At 45.3% G+C, this 18,826-nt stretch overlaps 1 protein-coding gene across 3 annotated transcripts in view; it reads right to left on the bottom strand.

Moving 5' to 3' along the window:
* The window catches only part of ASB9 (ankyrin repeat and SOCS box containing 9), a 40,932-nt gene extending 30,969 nt beyond the window's left edge, over positions 1 to 9,963 (bottom strand). For all 3 annotated transcript variants that reach the window (XM_081221945.1, XM_081221944.1, XM_081221946.1), the window contains exons 1-2: positions 9,618 to 9,963; positions 1,171 to 1,250 (exon numbers count right to left, since the gene is read on the bottom strand). In XM_081221945.1, coding sequence (XP_081078071.1) covers positions 1,171 to 1,250; positions 9,618 to 9,711 — 174 coding nt within the window. In that variant the 5' untranslated portion in view covers positions 9,712 to 9,963. The remainder of the gene's footprint in view (positions 1 to 1,170; positions 1,251 to 9,617) is intronic.
* Positions 9,964 to 18,826: the final 8,863 nt, after the last annotated feature.

The raw sequence follows: 18,826 nt of genomic DNA, 5'->3' as shown, positions 1-18,826 counted from the left end.
TCTATATTGTGTTTTATGCATTTAAAACATTAGTCTGAGAAGGGGTCCACAGACTTTGCTAGACTATCAAAGGGGTCCATGAAAGGGCCAAGAGCTTCTAACCTAAAAGGTCCATATTGTCTCTTCAGAGAACAGAACACTATGAAGAAAAACTTTACTGGAATTTTGAATGGCGATTGCAACTGCTTTCTTAAAAGCGCCTTTGCTTAAGTTCCCAATAATTTCAAAGCATCAAAACTCAAATTAATGTGTACTTGAAATGACGCCCAAGGAGCAGAGAAACTAATATGAAACTGGGCAGAGCCATTTCCACTGGAGATTCAACAGAACTGAACAAGTCTTTGAAATTATACGATGTCATATATATATATATATATATATTTTTTGTGTGTGTGTGGTACGCGGGCCTCTCACTGTTGTGGCCTCTCTCGTCGCGGAGCACAGGCTCCGGACGCGCAGGCTCAGCGGCCATGGCTCACGGGCCCAGCCGCTCCACGGCATGTGGGATCTTCCAGGACCGGGGCACGAACCCGTGTCCCCTGCATCGGCAGGCGGACTCTCAACCACTGCGCCACCAGGGAAGCCCACGATGTCATATTTTAAAAGACATTTTCAAGCAGTTATTTTACATGAGGGGTTTTCAACCTCTTTCAGCACTACTGACGTTCAGGGCTGGATAATTTTTGAATGTGGAGAGCTGCCCTGTGCAGTGTCAGATGTTTAATTACTTCCTTGGTCTCTAGCTACTAGATGCCAATAACACCTCCACTCCACCTCATCCCTGCTCCTGCTTCCAGTCATGACAACCCAAAATGTCGCCAGACATTGTCAAATGTCCCCTTTGGGGCAAAACTGCCCCAGCTGAAAACCACTGTTTTACATGATAATTTTCAAGAACACAGTCTATTGAATAAAGTGACAGCGACTTGAATGCACTAATTTGCCTGCTATTCATTCAATAGATATTTAGTATAGAATCTATTCTGTGCGTAGAATTGTACCAAACTCTAGTATTATGCCAGCCTCCAAATAAAGAAGGACAGGATTCATCTCCTTCTGCTAAAGAGGAAATTTATATCTTAATATCAGACTGTGGTGTCTTTTTCTCAATGTGGTGAGCAGTAGAATGTGCTTAATATTCATCTTTTTTTTCCCCCAAAAGTTACTTACCTGGCTGATGAGGTTCCTCAAAGACAGCAGACGTCCATGAATGGCTGCTTCATGCACAGGAGACCAATCAGACACAGTATCTGTATGGAAAAGGGAGGAGCAGGTGACATCCTGCTAATGCACTTTAGACCGAGAGGCTCATCCTTGCCCATCAATAAGAGTCTAACCGGTCTTACTGGAGGGAGACATTGGAGTCAATCAACCAAAACTCCACCAGGACTTCAGAATTTCTCCCCTCTATAGATGTTTTAGTTTTTTGTTTTTTTGTTTTTTTTTTTTTGGTGGTACGCGGGCCTCTCACTGTTGTGGCCTCTCCTGTTGCGGAGCACAGGCTCCAGACGCGCAGGCTCAGCAGCCATGGCTCACGGGCCCAGACGCTCCGCGGCATGTGGGATCTTCCCAGACCGGGGCACGAACCCGTGTCCCCTGCATCGGCAGGCAGACTTTCAACCACTGCGCCACCAGGGAAGCCCTATAGATGTTTTTTGAACACCGTTTGTTTGAAATGTCTAGCTAGCTAAAGAAATAACTACAGCCAGTGTCCAAACTGAGGACAAAGTGGTGGACTGGGATGACAGATTACTGTACTTCCATTTAGACGCTGGTTTCAAAGGCAAATGGTCTATTTAGTTAAATGAGAGCTTCGCTAATTACCAGCATTAGTGCATTAAGCGGTGGTTGCCAGTCTAGTTTACTGCATGAAATACAAACTCTGGCATCTCAGCAAACAGTGCCATATACTAATAGTAGTAATCATGTCATTACATACGCCATTAGGTTTGGAATCAAATCTAAACAAAACCATATTTATGGATTACCTCCTGTCCCAACATCAAGCGCAAATCAGAGCTCAGTCTGACCTTGTAACAGGGACGTGATTTACCCCCAAAGGCAATGCGCCCATGTGATTAAGAGAAAGCTGTGAATTCAGACCCGCTTGACTTCTTCTGAGCTGTGGGTCCCTGGGCAGACCCCGAGCTTCAGTTTCCTTCTCTGTAAAGTCAGGACAGCAATATTCTTACTTATGGCTCAACTCCTATTAGCTACTATTATTATCCTGCTCTAACAATAACCAGGGGGTCTTGATTAGACCCCACAGTCACTGCTATTTAAAAAATAGCAAATGTCTTCTCCAACCATTTGGAAAGAATACGCTTTCTTAGGAAGGAAGCTTGTAAAACCCATCCCAACATGTTAAATGCTTTCCTCGGGATGTCAACTGACCGCGGCGCAGACCTGAATTTTTCTCATCTCCAGCTGCGTCTGGTTTCTAGAACAAACAAAGGCAGGAAGTCAGAACGTGAGGAGGCTGGTCTGAGCTCCAGCTCTGCGTCTGCTCAAGTAAACACACTACACACACACGAGGCAGGATGGTCCGATACCAGTCATGCCTCATAGACGAACTGGTATCTCCTAAAAGCCCAGAAGACCTGGAGAACCGGGGTAAGTCTCTAAAGCCTGGCCAACGCCAGCCCATCAAGGAGGACGCTAGAACACTTTGGACTTAACACGTGTTGGCCGACATGGGCCTGCCACCTGGAGCTATCAGTGTCCCAGAAACTCTGTCTCGGTGAGCACATGACCATCCTTCCAGATGGATTCATGAGGTATTTAATAGAGAAGAGCAAGCTCAATGAGCCTGCCTACACGTTGCCCTTCCAAGGCTTCCCTTCTGGGCTCACCAACATGCTCGAGGTACCTTCAGTGAAATGGCTTTTCCTAACCTCCAAAACCTGACGCTCAATAGAAAATTCGTGTCCTCACAGTATTCTCTGAGGGCCCTAGTGCTTTCAGGAAAAATACTGCTGCTTCTAGGGCTTGGAGCCTACAATCCAAACAGCAGCTATGGAAGATTGATCTCCAAATTAGAATTAAAAGGACAACTGATTCTACCCTGTTGGTGCTAAGGCACAATACCATCCACACGAAATCCTGAGTGAGAAGGGCCAAACATTGGGAAAGGTCTTGAAAATCATGTGTGTGATGATTAAGCCATTTTTTTTCCAGCCAAGTGCTCAGCTGCTCAGAAGTATCGCTGCCACACTCAACCTTTGTGAAAGCTACCTCAGATAATTAGAGCTGACAGCCAGGCAGGTAATTTGGGCCCTAAGTTGTAACTCTGTTTAGATTTCATAAAAGTGATGCAATTATCTTATCAAGTGTAGACCAAAATGGGCTTTGCTTTCTGTGCGTTCATCATGGAAACATGACTCCTTCTATTTAGAGTAAATAAAGAATTATGTGGGCTTCCCTGGTGGCGCAGTGGTTGAGAGTCCACCTGCCGATGCAGGGGACACGGGTTCGTGCCCCGGTCTGGGAAGATCCCACATGCCGCAGAGCGGCTAGGCCCGTGAGCCATGGCTGCTGAGCCTGCGCGTCCGGAGCCTGTGCTCTGCAGGGGGAGAGGCCACAGCAGTGAGAGGCCCGCCTACCGCAAAAAAAAAAAAAAAAAAAAAAAAAAAAAAAGAATTATGTACTTCTCCAAGAGAGAAAAAAAAAAGACAACCTGAGGTTTTTGCACTCATGCATTAGGACATAGTATTTACAAGGCAGAGATGGCCTGTGTCTTCGAGAAGCATAGGATACTGTCCTGGGACACGTGGTGGGCGGCTACCCATCTATCTACCAGCTTTAATGATTTATCATTCACATACTACACAATTCACCTCTTTCAAGTGTACAACTCAATGGTTTTCAGTAGATTTCACAGTTGTACATCCATCATCACAATCAATTTTAGAACATTTTCATCATCCCAGAAGGAAATCCCTTGCCCATCAGCTGTCACTCCCCCCATTTCCACTTCCCCCAACCCCTGGCAACCACTGATCTACTTTCCATCTCTATGGATTTGCCTATTCTGGACTTTTCACACAAATGGAATCATACAATATGTGGTCCTTTGTGACTGGCTTCTTTCACTGAGTGTAATGTTTCAAGGTTCATCCACATTGTAGCATGTATCAGTATTTCATTCCTTTTTATGGCCAAATATTTGTACAGATAGACATTTGTAGTGTTTCCACTTCTTGGCTGTTATTAATAATGCTGCTCTGATTTGCGTGTACAAATCTGAGTGGATGTATGTCTTCAGTTCTCTTGGGTAGACACCTAGGAGTGGAATTGCTGTATGACATGGTAACCCAGTGTTTAGCCTTTTGAGAAACTGCCAGACTATTTTCCAAAGCAGCTGTACCACTTTATATTCCATCAGCACCATGAGACTTCCCTTCCTAATTTAAAGACCTTTCAGACTAGGATTCGGTGAATATATCATAGCTTGCCAATACTCCAGGCCAGAAGAAAACCTTAGGTGCTTCTAAAGCCAAAAGTCATCTCAAATTTATACAAAGACTTCAGCCTCAGCTGGTCTCTGAACACTTGAGTGATTATCTAAAGACTTTAAACTGTGAAAGGTTGACATTTTTCTAGCACTGAGAGCATGAACTTTATATGTAGCTCATTTAGCGAATGCCATAATTTGCAACATGGATTAATCCACACACTCTCTTTGGCTCTTGAAAACATTGACGAGATATCCAGGAGATGTTTCTCCAGGGTTTCCAGAGCCCACATCACAAGCAGGCAGTGAGCTACGAGCTCAACACATGAGCAATTAAACCCCAAAGCAGTTTTGCCTGCCTTCCTGCTGACAAGTGGAGGGAACAGAATAAGCAGGAAAGGGGACCTGTTCCTGCCAGAACATGGACGCTGCTCATAGAAGGAGGCTATGAATGAAGGGAAAACTCAAGGTCACATGCCCTTTTCCACTGACCCCAATGAGGTCTTTGAAACTTAAGGGCCATTACATCTATACAACACATCATCCAAGCGCTTGGTACATGTTAAGGATTCTTCTGCAGTACTTTTTGAACCAAGATCCATTGGTTTTACTGCCGAGAAACAGATGCCAAATGGGGGTCACGGGCAATGCCACAGATCCACTAGAGTAGCTCATGGTTAACATGGGGCAGGGAGCTCTCCTAAGGAAATGACCCCACAAGTCCTCCAATCGGTGCCATTCAACTTACATTTCTTTTAAACTGAGTCTCCATCAAACCGTGCAGCACATTAGGAAGGGTGTCGTTTCATTTTTATTGAAAGTTCTGGAATGAGTTTTTTAATTTCCATTATTTCAGAAGAGATTTTAAATGCACTAATTGGTACATTCTGCAAAGAGCTATTCGTGAAGCTCCGAGAGCCTGCAGTGGATGCTGGGAGTAGCATCAATCTATTCCTCCTGGGAAACATTTTGCAAGGTCAAGGAGGGGAGAAGAGACGTTGGGTTGCTCTGAGAGTGTTGGAACACTTGCTTTCAGTCTTTGGGACGTGATGGGGTGGGTTCAGTGGAGATCCTCTCCAACATTGGAAAGAGGATCTGGGTACTGTGTGCACAATTATAGTGTTGGTTGGATTCCAGGACAAATCAAAAAAGGAGGAAGAGAAACAGAGGCTCACGGTCGCAAACAGACAAATAGAAAGGTCCATTGAGGCAACTGTTGGGCACATAGGTCCTGTCTACTGCAATTCTTTCTCCTTCTAAAAATCCACCCTAAGAGAATGAAATGATTTCCTTTCCATGCCTGTTCCTGCCTGTCTTCTGTTTAAATCTGAATACTCCCTCCAGGGTGGGCTCAATTTTGTGAGGAAGAAAATCTCCCTACAGGCGTGAGCAAAAACCTGCAGGCAAAAACCTGAAGGAGAGACACTAAAAACAAGAACGGTGATTACCTGCTCAGTGTGATTACGGGAGATTGTGAGTTTATCCTTCAGTGTATTTTCCAAAGTTTCTCTGACTAGGTGTGAATTAGTTTCCTAGGGCTGCCATAACAAGGTACCACAATCTGGGTGGCTGATAACAGTAGCAATTCATTGTCTCAGAGTTCTGAAGGCTAGAAGTCTGAAATGGAGGTGTCATCGGGGCCAGGCTCTTTCCAAAGCTTCTAGGGACGAATCCTTCCTTACCTCTGCTGGTGGTGGATGTCCATCTTTGCTGTTTCTTGGCTTATCAGATGCATCTTTCCCATCTCTGCCTCTGTCATCGCACGGCATTCTCCCTGTGTGCCTCTCCTCTTCTTATAAGGACCAGTCATTGGATTAAGGGACCTTCCTACTCCACGAGGGCCTCAGCTTAACTAATTATACCTGCAGTGACTCTATTTCCAATTACGTGGCATCCTGAGGTACTGGGGGTTAGGACTTCAGCCTGTCTTTTGGTGGGGGGGACACAATTCAATCCATAACAAGGTATTTTCAGGAAAACAAAGACATTCTTTTCCTGCTCCTGGGGCAGAAGAGTCAAGAATTAAATCTCTATAAAGAGTTGGGGGCTTCCCTGGTGGCGCGGTGGTTGAGAGTCCGCCTGCCGATACAGGGGACACGGGATCGTGCCCCGGTCCGGGAAGATCCCACATGCCGCGGAGCGGCTGGGCCCGTGAGCCATGGCCGCTGAGCCTGCGCGTCCGGAGCCTGTGCTCCGCAACGGGAGAGGCCACAACAGTGAGAGGCCCGCGTACCGCAAAGAAAAAAAAAAATTACAGTTTATAAAGAGTTGGTTGCCATCGTCATACCGTTTCCTCCCTTCCTCCAAAGAGGGAGGCAAAGAAAAGCCTGCAAGTGCAGGTGGGAGCCACAAAGTTCCCCAAGAGCAACCACACCTGGGCCCTGGCTGGCCCCTTGCCTTGGCCCTGTGCCAGGGGCTATGCTTCACCTGAGCTGAGTTTCCTGTCCACGCCATCCGGAAACAACACTCCGAGCGTTTCACATTCCACACTTCACCAAGGGCAAGCCTCCTGAAGCATAAACAAATGCAGTCCAGCTATCGGTGAGGTTCTGCCCAAGGGGCAGGACTGGCACACGGTAGGGAGAGACAGCCTCCACTTGGGTGAGGAGGGGCAGAGAGCCTGGGAGGGCTCTCTGGGGGCAGTGGCTCGGCCGGGTGGATGGAAGGATGCAGGAGTTTGCAGGTCAGATGTAGAGAAGTAGGGCTTGGGGGAGCGGCAGGGCCCTGGCCCCCACCCTCGTGACTTCTGCTTCTCTTCCTTTAGTCCCTGTGAAATGACAGCATCCGAGTCTCCTCTTGCTTCTCTGTCCAACTTACTGGTCCTGCGGCCTCAACTGGAGGCCTGTCCCAGGGCTCCATCCTTGGCTCTCATGAATCAGCCATCAGACCATGTCCCCTTCTCCAGGATTTCAGCGCAGCCCCTCTGCAGAACAGCCTGAGGTGTGAGTGCCAACCCGTATTCATTCCGCAGCCGGTGTCCCACCCATCATGCCGGGCCCTGGGCACTCTCGTGTTCACAACCGAAGGCCTTCTCCTCCCTCCGTCACTCTGCCCCCAGGCCAGCTCCCCTTCCCACCTTCTCTCCTGTCTGGCCCTCGGATCCGACATCGGAAAACTTGGCAGCTTTGGCCACCTTCTCTCCTTTAGCCCCAATATTTAATCAAGCAACATAGCTTGATTTCTCTTTCCTTTGAAGTTATCCCCCATAGTTTCCCTTTCTCTGTCATTTCTGAAGCTTGATCCAGATGTCAGCTTCATGCACTGGTTCTCAAAGTGTGGTCCCCAACCGGCACCATCAGCATCACCTGGGAGTGTGCTATACAGATTCCCAGGCCTCGCCCAGACCTAGCATCAGAAGGGGTGGGGCTCAGCCAGCTGCATTTTAACAATCCATCCAGGTGATGCTGATGTATCCGAGTTTGAGAAGCAGTGGATTCGTGCAAGAATATCTCGTAAATCCTCCATAACCCATCCTGAAGGTGGCTATCGGATTAATTGCTTACAGTCTTCATTATGGCCAAGTCTCCACTCCAGAACCAACAGTGGCTCCCAACTGCGTGGCTCATGAAGGCTAAACGCCTCCACTTAGCTTCTGAAGCTTCATTTTTGGGTTCCATCTCTCCAAACTTGTTCTCACTAGACTGGCCAAGACACTGCACTCCAGTTGTGACTGTCCGCTATATACTGGGTTCGCCAAACTGTTCGTTTAGGTTTTTCCGTAAGATAGTATGGAAAGGCCAGAACGAACTTTGTGGCCAACCCAGTATATGCCTGGCTGCCGCCGCCCACCCAACCAGCCCTAACCAGGGTTGGATTAGGACCTTTAGAAGCCCTAAACGGTGAAAAGCGGCTGGTGCCCCTCTCTCAGGCGGGAATAAAAATAAACATAAAACTACTCAGCACTAAAATAATCATGGAGGAGTCAACCACATTACTGATTCTTCCCCGTATTGATTGGTTTGCTCCTTTAAAAATGTATTTACCATGGGCTTCCCTGGTGGCGCAGTGGTTGGGAGTCCACCTGCCAATGCAAGGGACACGGGTTCGTGCCCCAGTCCAGGAGGATCCCACATGCTGCGGAGCGGCTGGGCCCGTGAGCCATGGCCGCTGAGCCTGCGCGTCCGGAGTCTGTGCTCCACAACAGGAGAGGCCACAACAGTGAGAGGCCCACGTACCAGAAAAAAAAAGATGTATTTATCAAATCCATTTTTTAAAGTTATATTTGGTGCCACTCTGCCTTCTGCTGCTCCAAGTTCATGCTCGATATCTCTGATGAATCCAGGTCTGCCTCTGGAGATCCAAATCCTACTCGCTGTTGAGGGCTCTGCTCATTTTACGAGCCAAAGCGGATAAACGAAGGAATAAATGAGCAGTCTTGTCTGCTCAATGAGCCAGAGAGAAGGCATTTTGTATTTTATTTCTTCTGTCTTTTCCCCCCTTCAACACCTAAACAGTAGGAGAGTGGTAAGTCCTAGCTGACTGCAGGCTCCCTGCTTTTGGTCCCTCTGACCGCCAAGTGTTATGGGCAGCCTCCCAGGGTGCTGAATATAATGTCTCTCCTCTAATGCCTAGACCCATTTTTTCAGAATCCTTTCAGTCGGCAGGTACCGGCTAAGTGCTCACAGGAAATGACAGTTTCCCGGAGGCCTGAGGCTCTATACATTAGCAAAGATACCACGAGACAGGTGAGAATCATACCTGTACGACGCTTCCCCAAAGTTTAAAAGGCTCCTTTTAAAGTGAATCAATCAGTGCTCAGTGTTCGAACATCATTTATAAACCCAGCCCCACGCAAATGCCAAATACCTAAGACCTTTTAATAAATGTTTTAGCAATAAAGATGTTCCTATTTAGAAATAACTGTAATGTAAATGATACATTTGACCCACAAAGAATAATTCTTTGGAGCTGAAGTTTTTCCTGGAGAGTAACTGGTGACCATTGACTTGGTATGGTCCACAGGACCCTGCAGAAAGAGGTGTACACATTTTTGAACAGCCGTGTGAAAGACAGATCCCAGCAAGCCGTGGACATCTGTCCAGTTACTGCCCCGTGGCCACGTCTCAGATGGAGTCACTGAAATTGCCCCACCCTTTTCCCTCTTCTCTCCAAAGCACGTTAACCGACCTCCCCAGCAGGCTGACTCCACAGCCCCTAGACTCACCCCCCATCAATGGGTTGGAAAGGAGCCTGACGTCCGGAGAGTCTCCCAGCCTCGGGGGCTTGCTGCCGTTGCTGCCCCGTGGTTCACCATCCATGGTGCTCTCCTGGGCTGGGCAAGCTCCGCTTCAGTTGTTCAGGAAAAGTCCAAATTCCATGCTCCCCCAGCTCCTGGGAAATTCCAGGGCTGTGACTGGCTGAGCAGCACCGTCCTGGTCAGATGGCAGAGAACAGAACAGGGCAGGGTAATCTGAGTACTACCTGTGGTCAGACAGACACACGCACACACACACACTCTCTCTCCACCTAACTGGCTAGAGGCTGCCCAAAGCCCACAGCAGCCCCCCAGCCCCAAGTCTGCAAAGTTGCTGATGTCACGTCCTTTCCAAAACTGAGACCAATCAGGGAGGAAGCCTTGAGGTTCCTCAGGAAGGAAACACAGTATGTAACTTTGGGAGAGCCCAGGGTTGGGGTGTGCGGGGGCAGGGAGGAAACCACTGGTCTGCTGCAACGTTGTTCCCCCTGCTGGGATCCGGTTGTTGTTTGGGGGTTTCTTGTTGTTGAGACAAGCCCCAGAACCCAGGAGCTGAGAAAGCTGGTTTTGCTGCAGCCCTGCTGAACTGCTTACACAGCAACTTACACAGCACGCCCTGGCCCTCTGCACATGTGGTTTCAATTTTTCTGGGAGTTTCTTATAGGAAAAAGTCTCTATATGTTACAAAAATGCACGTTTGGAAGGAACCTCTATTTTCTTCCTCTGACTGCCAGGGTTGCACTCAATGTCCTGCTCACGCTCCTCCGAAATAATTCAGGGTTGCTATCACAAAAAAAAAATGGATTGCTGGGCAGCAGGGAGCGCTGGAGGAGAACTGCTATCTTTCAATGATTAGTTATAAAAAGTTTTACTTTGTGAAGGTTCCGCCTATTTGCCTTTACAAAACATTTGGGCTTTTGTCTGTGTGTTTTCAGATAAACCCCGTTTCCCCGCACCACTTGGTGCTGGTTCAGGCTGATGGTCACCCCCGGACTCCCCCCTCCTCCCCGCACCCAGCTCCTCTCTTCCAGGTAGAAAGGGATTTTTCTTCCCTATTCAGCAAGTCTCTGAGTTCTTCTCAAGCAGAGCCTGGCTATGGAATAATTACAGATTATTTTTAACGCCAAAGATACAGCCTTACTGTTTCGGATTTATGAAGCCTCAGTTGACCCACGTGGTAGCCACTGTTTACAGTTTGAGGAACGTCCTTCATATTTTAAAATGCATTTCCATGCACACATGTGGATACACATTTATTCCTTTACATTTTCCACATAACTGTAATTAGATCACATATGCATTTTACACTTGTCTTGGAGATCTTTCCACTTCAGCAGAATAGCTGTCCCTTTATATACTACTGCATAGCATTCCATAAATATATCGTGCCCAAAGTATTTCATTATTCCCCTAATGATGGAGGTAGAATGTTACCATTTTCTTTTACTACTACAAAAATACTGCAGTCCACACATCTCTCCATATGGCTTCGTGCACATACTGAAACCAAGTCCCCCTAAAACTGAGTTCTTCCACCAAGTTTATGATTAACCTCTGTCCAAAATTTTATTCCCTTTCTTGTCCTGAACCTGTTCCCCTCAGACTGAGGGGTATCAAAGACAAGGGGGGATTCAAGCCATGTACAAGCCCCTGTGTCCCTGTCCTTTGAAGTAAAAGGCTTTTGCTTTAGTCTCCCAGGCCTCCCCGAGTCTCAAGACTGTCTCAAGAGTTAATGATTGGGAAATGTGAAGATGTAGAAACAAAGAATATTAGAATGTTGGGTGGGGAAACTGGTAACACTTTAGACTATAAACCAGCTACCCAACAGAATCATTGAACTCCCAGCTCCCTAAAAGATACAGCTAAAGGTCTGACACACATGCCTAAGCTGTTTTTACAGGAAGCAGACCTGCACCAGATGAAAACTGCTGACTGCAAGCATGTAGACCCTAGACTGGTCAAAACCTGAAGGTTGATGATGCTTGAAACTTCAGCTTGATGTCAACCAATCCAAGAATTGTGCACGAGCTCATCAGGCAACCTGCAGCGCCCTCCCTCACACTGCCTTTAAAACCCCTCCCCTGAAGGCCATTGGAGAGTTTGGGTCATTTGAGCATGAGCTGCCCGTGTTCCTTGCTTGGTGCCCCACAATAAACGCGATACTTTCCTTCACCACAACCTGGTGTCAGTAGATTGGCTTTACTGCACAGGCGAGTGGACCCAAATTTGGCTCAGTGACAATATGCAAATATTTCTGGAGGCGAGATTCCTAAGAGTGGACATCCTGGGTCCAAGTTGTGCTCATACACACTTGATCATTTCTATGGAACTAAAGACACACACAAGAGTGGGTACAAGTCAAACGAGAATCCCAAATAAGATCAATGGGTGGTCTCAATGTCAATTTCCTGGTTGTGATATTGTACTACAGTTTTTTTGTTTTTTTAAATTTATTCTTGGCTTGTTGGGTCTTCATTACTGTGCGTGGGCTTTCTCTAGTTGCGGTGAGTGGGGGCTACTCTTCGTTGCAGTGCACAGGCTTCTCATTGCAGTGGCTTCCCTTGTTGTGGAGCACGGGCTCTAGGCTCGCAGGCTCTAGAGCACAGGCTCAGTAGCTGTGGCGCACAGGCTTAGCTGCTCCGTGGCATGTGGGATCTTCCCGCACCAGGGCTTGAACCCGTGTCCCCTGCATTGGCAGGTGGATTCTTAACCACTGTGCCACCAGGGAAGTCCTGTACTACAGTTTTGCACAAAGTTATCATTGGGGAAAACTGGGCAAAGCTATAGGAGATCCTTCTGTATTATTTCTTACAACTGTATGTGAATCTACAATTATTAATTAATTAAGCTGTTCACTTAAAATTGAAACACTGCCAAACTGCCCTCTGGCTCTATTTGCAGAATTAACCGAGAAGGCCATAAGCATATACATTGTTCACTACTGTGTCAGGAAAGATTTGAAGAACAATGAAACTTGTATTTGGCAGAGAGGGAGAAATTTACTCCCAATGTAGACTGCTGACAAGGAGTTAAACAGAGGGGCGCAGTGGGAAAGCTAGATACCATTCCATTCTTTCTGAGCAAAATCTTCATAGTAGAGCTTCTTTATATGCTTTTCATTAAATTCCAAGAAGATAAGGTTTTGCATATTCAAATTTAACTTGATTGCCCAAAATGACAATAAAGAAGATTTCCAGGTTGTTGCCTTAGTACCTGGGAGGGAATTAATGACCATTTTATCTTCTCATTATATTTATAATGTTGATCAACACCTGTGGACATTGGAGGATGGGAACTGATTTTTTTTAACTATTTAACAATAGTTCTAGTCAGGAATTAGAAAACCATTACAAGGGAAGTCCATGCATTTTTAAGGATCTACATGGGGATAAAGTTGAATTACATGTATATGAGCTGGGATTATAGAGAAGTAGCTTGGCTTAAAAAAAGCCACAAGAGCAGAACAATCTTACCAGCTTCGAGTCAGTCTCTGTGTGTGTCTGCATGTTCAGGAAACTTGGCCCAGGTTAGGTAAGAAAAAAGAATTCTGGCCTGTAGCAGCAGTAAGGCCATAATCTTCTTTATCAGGCGCAGACTTAACACTAGCCACTGCCCCACCCCTAGATGTCCATGGCTGACATCATTCATGGATTATAAGACTTTCCTCCCGAGGCCTTGGGGAGCCTTGACAGTCACCTCCAATCAGTCAAAGTTGGCCCAGGAGCTGAAACCTCTTGTCAATCCAGCTGGCAATTTTTCTAGCACAAAACCTTTAAAAACCTAAAGGTGCACCTCTCCTCTGGTCATTTGGAATGATCTGCTTTTCCTGCAAAACTGCTATCTGAGTTGTGCTCGCCTAGCTGGCTCTGCACGCTGAGCTGTCTGATGTTGTGACTTTAGAAAGCTGTCACTCATTCTTACTCCATCGACCAGCGCAGTAAGATTCAAACAAGGGTGTGTTTTTTAAAAAAACTGGCATAATGCAGTATTCTCGAGGAAACAATTGGGCAAATCGAAATTGAGAGTCTCCATAACAATAAGGCTGAACTCTTCAAAAATGCCAGTGGGGGGCTTCCCTGGTGGCGCAGTGGTTGAGAGTCCGCCTGCCGATGCAGGGGACGCGGGTTCGTGCTCCGGTCTGGGAGGATCCCACGTGCCGCGGAGCAGCTGGGCCCGTGAGCCATGGCTGCTGGGCCTGCGCATCCGGAGCCTGTGCTCCGCAACGGGAGAGGCCGCAACAGTGAGAGGCCCGCCTACCGCAAAAAAAAAAAAAAAAAAAAAAAAAAATGCCAGTGGGGTGGGGTAAAAGACAAAAGTGGTGGAGGAGCTTTCCAGATGAAAGGAGAATGAAGACACTTGATCATTAAATGTGATGATCCTTGACTGGATCCTGATTGGGGAGGACAAGACATAAAAGACATCAAAGCCACAACCACGGAAATCTAAATACAGACGTATATCGGATACTCAGTGCATCATTGTCAAATTTCCTGCGTGTGATCGCTGCATCACCCGCAGTAATGTCAAAAATGCTGTGTTCTTAGGAGATGCTCGCTGAAGTGGTCAGTGCGGAGCCGCGCGGGCGCTTGACGCAGGGGGAGAAATGCGTGCCCCTCTGTACACGTTTTGCACCAAATAGAAAAAGTTAACGCAAGCCCTACAGTCAAAAAGCTTGAGTATATATAAAGCCCACATTGCCCACTCTGCTCACAAGCCGTTGTCATCCCTCATAAACCCAGCAGCCCCATGTCCCAGGACCTTGGGCTGATGGGGAACACTTCTCATTGTACAAGTATGCAGAGTCCTAAAACAAACAAACCACAGCCTGTCTTTATCAAAATTTTTGATATTTTGGTCATCAGGGGATTTTTTTCCCTTAACATTTGTATTTTTTAATATTGCACTAAAATTTTTCTCCCAATGACTGCATTTTTCGGTGCCCCCTTAAATTTTTTGCCTCACTCGCTTCCTCCTAATCCCAGCCCTGGTGAAGAATGACGATGTCGACAGTTTACTCACAAATGATTCATTTAAAAAAAAATATGTGTTGGGCTTCCCTGGTGGCGCAGTGGTTGAGCGTCCGCCTGCCGATGCAGGGGACACGGGTTCGTGCCCCGGTCCGGGAAGATCCCACATGCCGCGGAGCAGCTGGGCCCGTGAGCCATGGCCGCTGAGCCTGCGCGTCCGGAGCCTGTGCTCCGCAACGGGAGAGGCCACAACTGAGAGGCCCGCGTACCGCAAAAAAAAAAAAAAAAAAAAAAATATGTGTATAGGTATTCATTATACATGGGCTTACTTATATACATATATATTATATAGGTGTGTGTACACACCTGCATACATACATACATGCATACACACACAAAGATATAAGCAAATGTGGCAAAATCCTATCAGTTGACGAACTGAAGTGATGGATGTACAAATATTCATTGTATTATTCTTGCAACTTTTCTGTAAGCGGAAAGATTTTCAAGATATAACGATGGCAGGGGAAGAAATTAATAAATGAAAATAAAAACCTGATATACATTTTTTTTATAGGTTAAACTCATGTTGAAAAATGAAGCTGCTATTTTGAGTGTGACCTGGGTCTTGTCCTGGTACTGACTCTGCTAAAGGAAGAAGATGATGTATTTCACATGCAAATGTCCATGCAGGAGCGGCCCCTGGTGAGGATTTGTGATGGGAGGAAACTTCAGGTCCTCCAGCCCCGAGAGCACCCCTCCCTGACAAGGATTCATCCCTCAGGCAATGTCTCTGAAGTGTCAGCTCTCCTCTTTGTGTTAAGCACATAAAATTGTCTCAGCAATGAGCGTTGTTACTGAGAAAAGTATTATCTGTAAACCTCAGGTTTGTTTGACATGGCAATATTAGAAATATCAGGGAGGAGGATTACTTTGGGAGAAATGGTTCCTTAATAAAATATGAACAAAAACTTAGAGATGTTGAATGATGTACCCAGCTTTTAAAATAATTTATGGGGGGCTTCCCTGGTGGCGCAGTGGTTGAGAGTCCGCCTGCCGATGCAGGGGACACGGGTTCGTGCCCCGGTGCGGGAGGGTCCCACATGCCACGGAGCGGCTGGGCCCGTGAGCCATGGCCACTGAGCCTGCATGTCCGGAGCCTGTGCTCCGCGACGGGAGAGGCCACAGCAGTGAGAGGCCCATGTAATGCAAAAAAATTTAAAAAATAAAAAATAATAATTTATGGGCTTTTCAAAGAGTTGAGGTTTACATCTTCAAGTGACACAGGCAAGCTTATTTTTTTTTAAATAATGGGTCAAGGCAGATGATGGATACAGTTAGATAAATGGTGGATGGACAGACAGATGACAGACAGACACATGGTATGTAGATAGCTATATTAGATGTCTATATAGAGAGACAGATGGCATATGAACAGATGATATGTGGTATTTGGCTATGCAAATACTTTTCCCTTAAAATGATTCATTTTATATATATATATATATTTAAAATTATTTTATACTATTATTTTAAATAGTTTTCTTAATCAGTAAATATCACTTCTGAACATCTAAGAAATAATTCAAACATTTTAAAAGATTTATAAAAAATGAAGTTCATACTAGTATTATTTAAAATAGCAAGAAATTAGAAATAATCTAAGTATCCAACAATACGGAAATAGCTAAGAAATATGATGCAGCCATTTTAAAGGGTAGTTTCAAAGGGTTTGAAACTTAGAAAATCATTACAACATACTTTGTGGGGAAAGCAGGAATTAAAAATACTTTTATAGCAAAAATAAACAAATGAGACCCAGTCAAAACTTATAAGCTTTTGCACAGCAAAGGAAACAAAACTAAAAGGCAACCTACAGGATGGGAGAAAATATTTGCAAATGATGCAACCGACAAGTGCTTAATTTCCAAAATATACAAGCAGCTCATACAACTCAATAACAAAAAAACAAACAACCCAATCCAAAAATGGGCAGAAGAGCTCAACAGACATTTCTCCAAAGAAGACATACAGATGGCCAATAAGCAGATGAAAAGAAACCCAACATCGCTAATTATTAGAGAAATGCAAATCAAAACTACAATGAGGTATCACCTCACACTAGTCAGAAGAGCCATCACCAAAATGTCTACAAACAATAAATGCTTGAGAGGATGTGGAGAAAAGGGAACAGTCCTAACACTGTTGGTGGGAATGTAAATTGGTACAGCCACTATGGAGAACAGTATGTAGGTTCCTTAAAAAACTAAAACTAGAGTTGCCGTATGATCCAGCAATCCCACTCCTGGGCATATATCTGGAGGAAACTCTAATTTAAAAAGATACATGCAACCCAGTGTTCACTGCAGCACTATTTACAATAGCCAAGACATGGAAGCAACCTAAATGTCCATTGACAGATGAATGCATAAAGATGTGGTACATATATACAATGGGATACTACTCAGCCATAAAAAGAATGAAATAATGCCATTTGCAGCCACATGGATGGACCTAAAGATGATCATACTAAGTGAAGAAAGACAGAGAAAGACAAATACCATATGATATCACTTGTATGTGGAATCTAAAATATGACACAGATGAACTTACGAAACAGAAACAGACTCACAGACGCAGAAAACAAACTTACGGTTACCAAAGGGGAAAGGGTGTAGGGGAGGGATAAAGTAGGAGTTTGGGATTAGCAGATACACACTACTATATATAAAATAGATAATAAACAAGGACCCACTGTATAGCCCAGAGAACTATATTCAATATCCTGTAATAAACCATAATGGAAAAGAATATGGAAAACAATAGACATATGTATGTATCACTAGATCACTTTGCTGTACACCAGAAACAAACACATTGTAAATCAACTATACTTCAATTAAAAAAAATACTTTTGTAATAGGATTGCTATATTAAATCAGGCAAAGAAACAAACAAAAAACCATCATGATGTACTGAAAATACACTGAAAAAAGTCACTAAAACCTTAATAGTAAAAATTAAATAATAAATGTTAGATACACACATGAATAGTTCTTTTAAAATTCTGTCACCCAGCCAGGGACCTTGCCTAATCAACTTATCTAAAATACTGGCTCTCACCATCACTCTTCACCCTAATCTCCTTCATTTTTCTTCTTATTTCCTGACATGATGACACATGTATGCTTATTCCTTGTTGCCTCCACTAACACATAAGCTTTTCGAGGGCAAGGACCTTGTCTTTTTCACAGCCTCAAACCGTGTCTGGCACATAACAGATGCTGAGTAAAAATGTGTTGAATGAATGAATTGAGAAGTTACCCTAGAGCACTTCAAATATGATTGAAATTGTGAGAAATCACACCACTTTGGGAATAAAACATTCCACATCCTGTGAAAAAAATGAAATAATCTATATTAGTGCTCAGAACCCCCAAAAGCAAGCCATAAAATCTCATATAAACTAGATGATTCATCTGAGGGTCTAATTCTAGCTTGATGGACTGGAAGGCTCAAAGGGAATCTAAAGACTATCTCAGGGGGGCTTCCCTGGTGGCGCAGTGGTTGAGAGTCCACCTGCCGATGCAGGGGACATGGGTTCGTGCCCCTGTCCGGGAAGATCCCACATGCTGCGGAGCGGCTGGGCCCGTGAGCCATGGCCGCTGAGCCTGCGCGTCCGGAGCCTGTGCTCCGCAACGGGAGAGGCCACAACGGTGAGAGGCCCGCGTACTGCAAAAAAAAATAATAATAATAAAATAAAATAAAATAAAAAATAAAGACTATCTCAGGCCCAGTCATAAATGGTAAAACATCACAACCCCAAGATGCAGGGATCTGGACTTGTTCTGAACCCATCCTGGATCCAGAAGGATCGGTTCTGGTGAGTGATTCACACACGCACACACCCCTACCAGAGTTCGGAGGTTCGTACAAACGATTCATGAAATCCATGGTCCGACGTTTCAGAAAGTGGATGCAACAGCAGGATTCTAGACAGACTGAACACGCTAGGACATCCTGGGGCTTAACACAGACTTCAGACATTCAGCAAGATGCAGGTTGACCAAAAAATGCACTCCGGAGAACACTTTGAAGATAGAAAGCCTCCAATTCCTGCATATTCTATCATATGTATTTTAACTTATCAGTATTTTCCTTTAAAGTTTCTGCATTTGATATTATGATTAGAAAAGAGCTTCCCTTTCATGT

This window comes from Mesoplodon bidens (genome assembly GCF_964165515.1).
Source record: "Mesoplodon bidens genome assembly, chromosome: X".
NCBI classification, from domain to species: domain Eukaryota; kingdom Metazoa; phylum Chordata; class Mammalia; order Artiodactyla; family Ziphiidae; genus Mesoplodon; species Mesoplodon bidens.
This window is presented reverse-complemented; position numbering and strand designations above follow the sequence as displayed.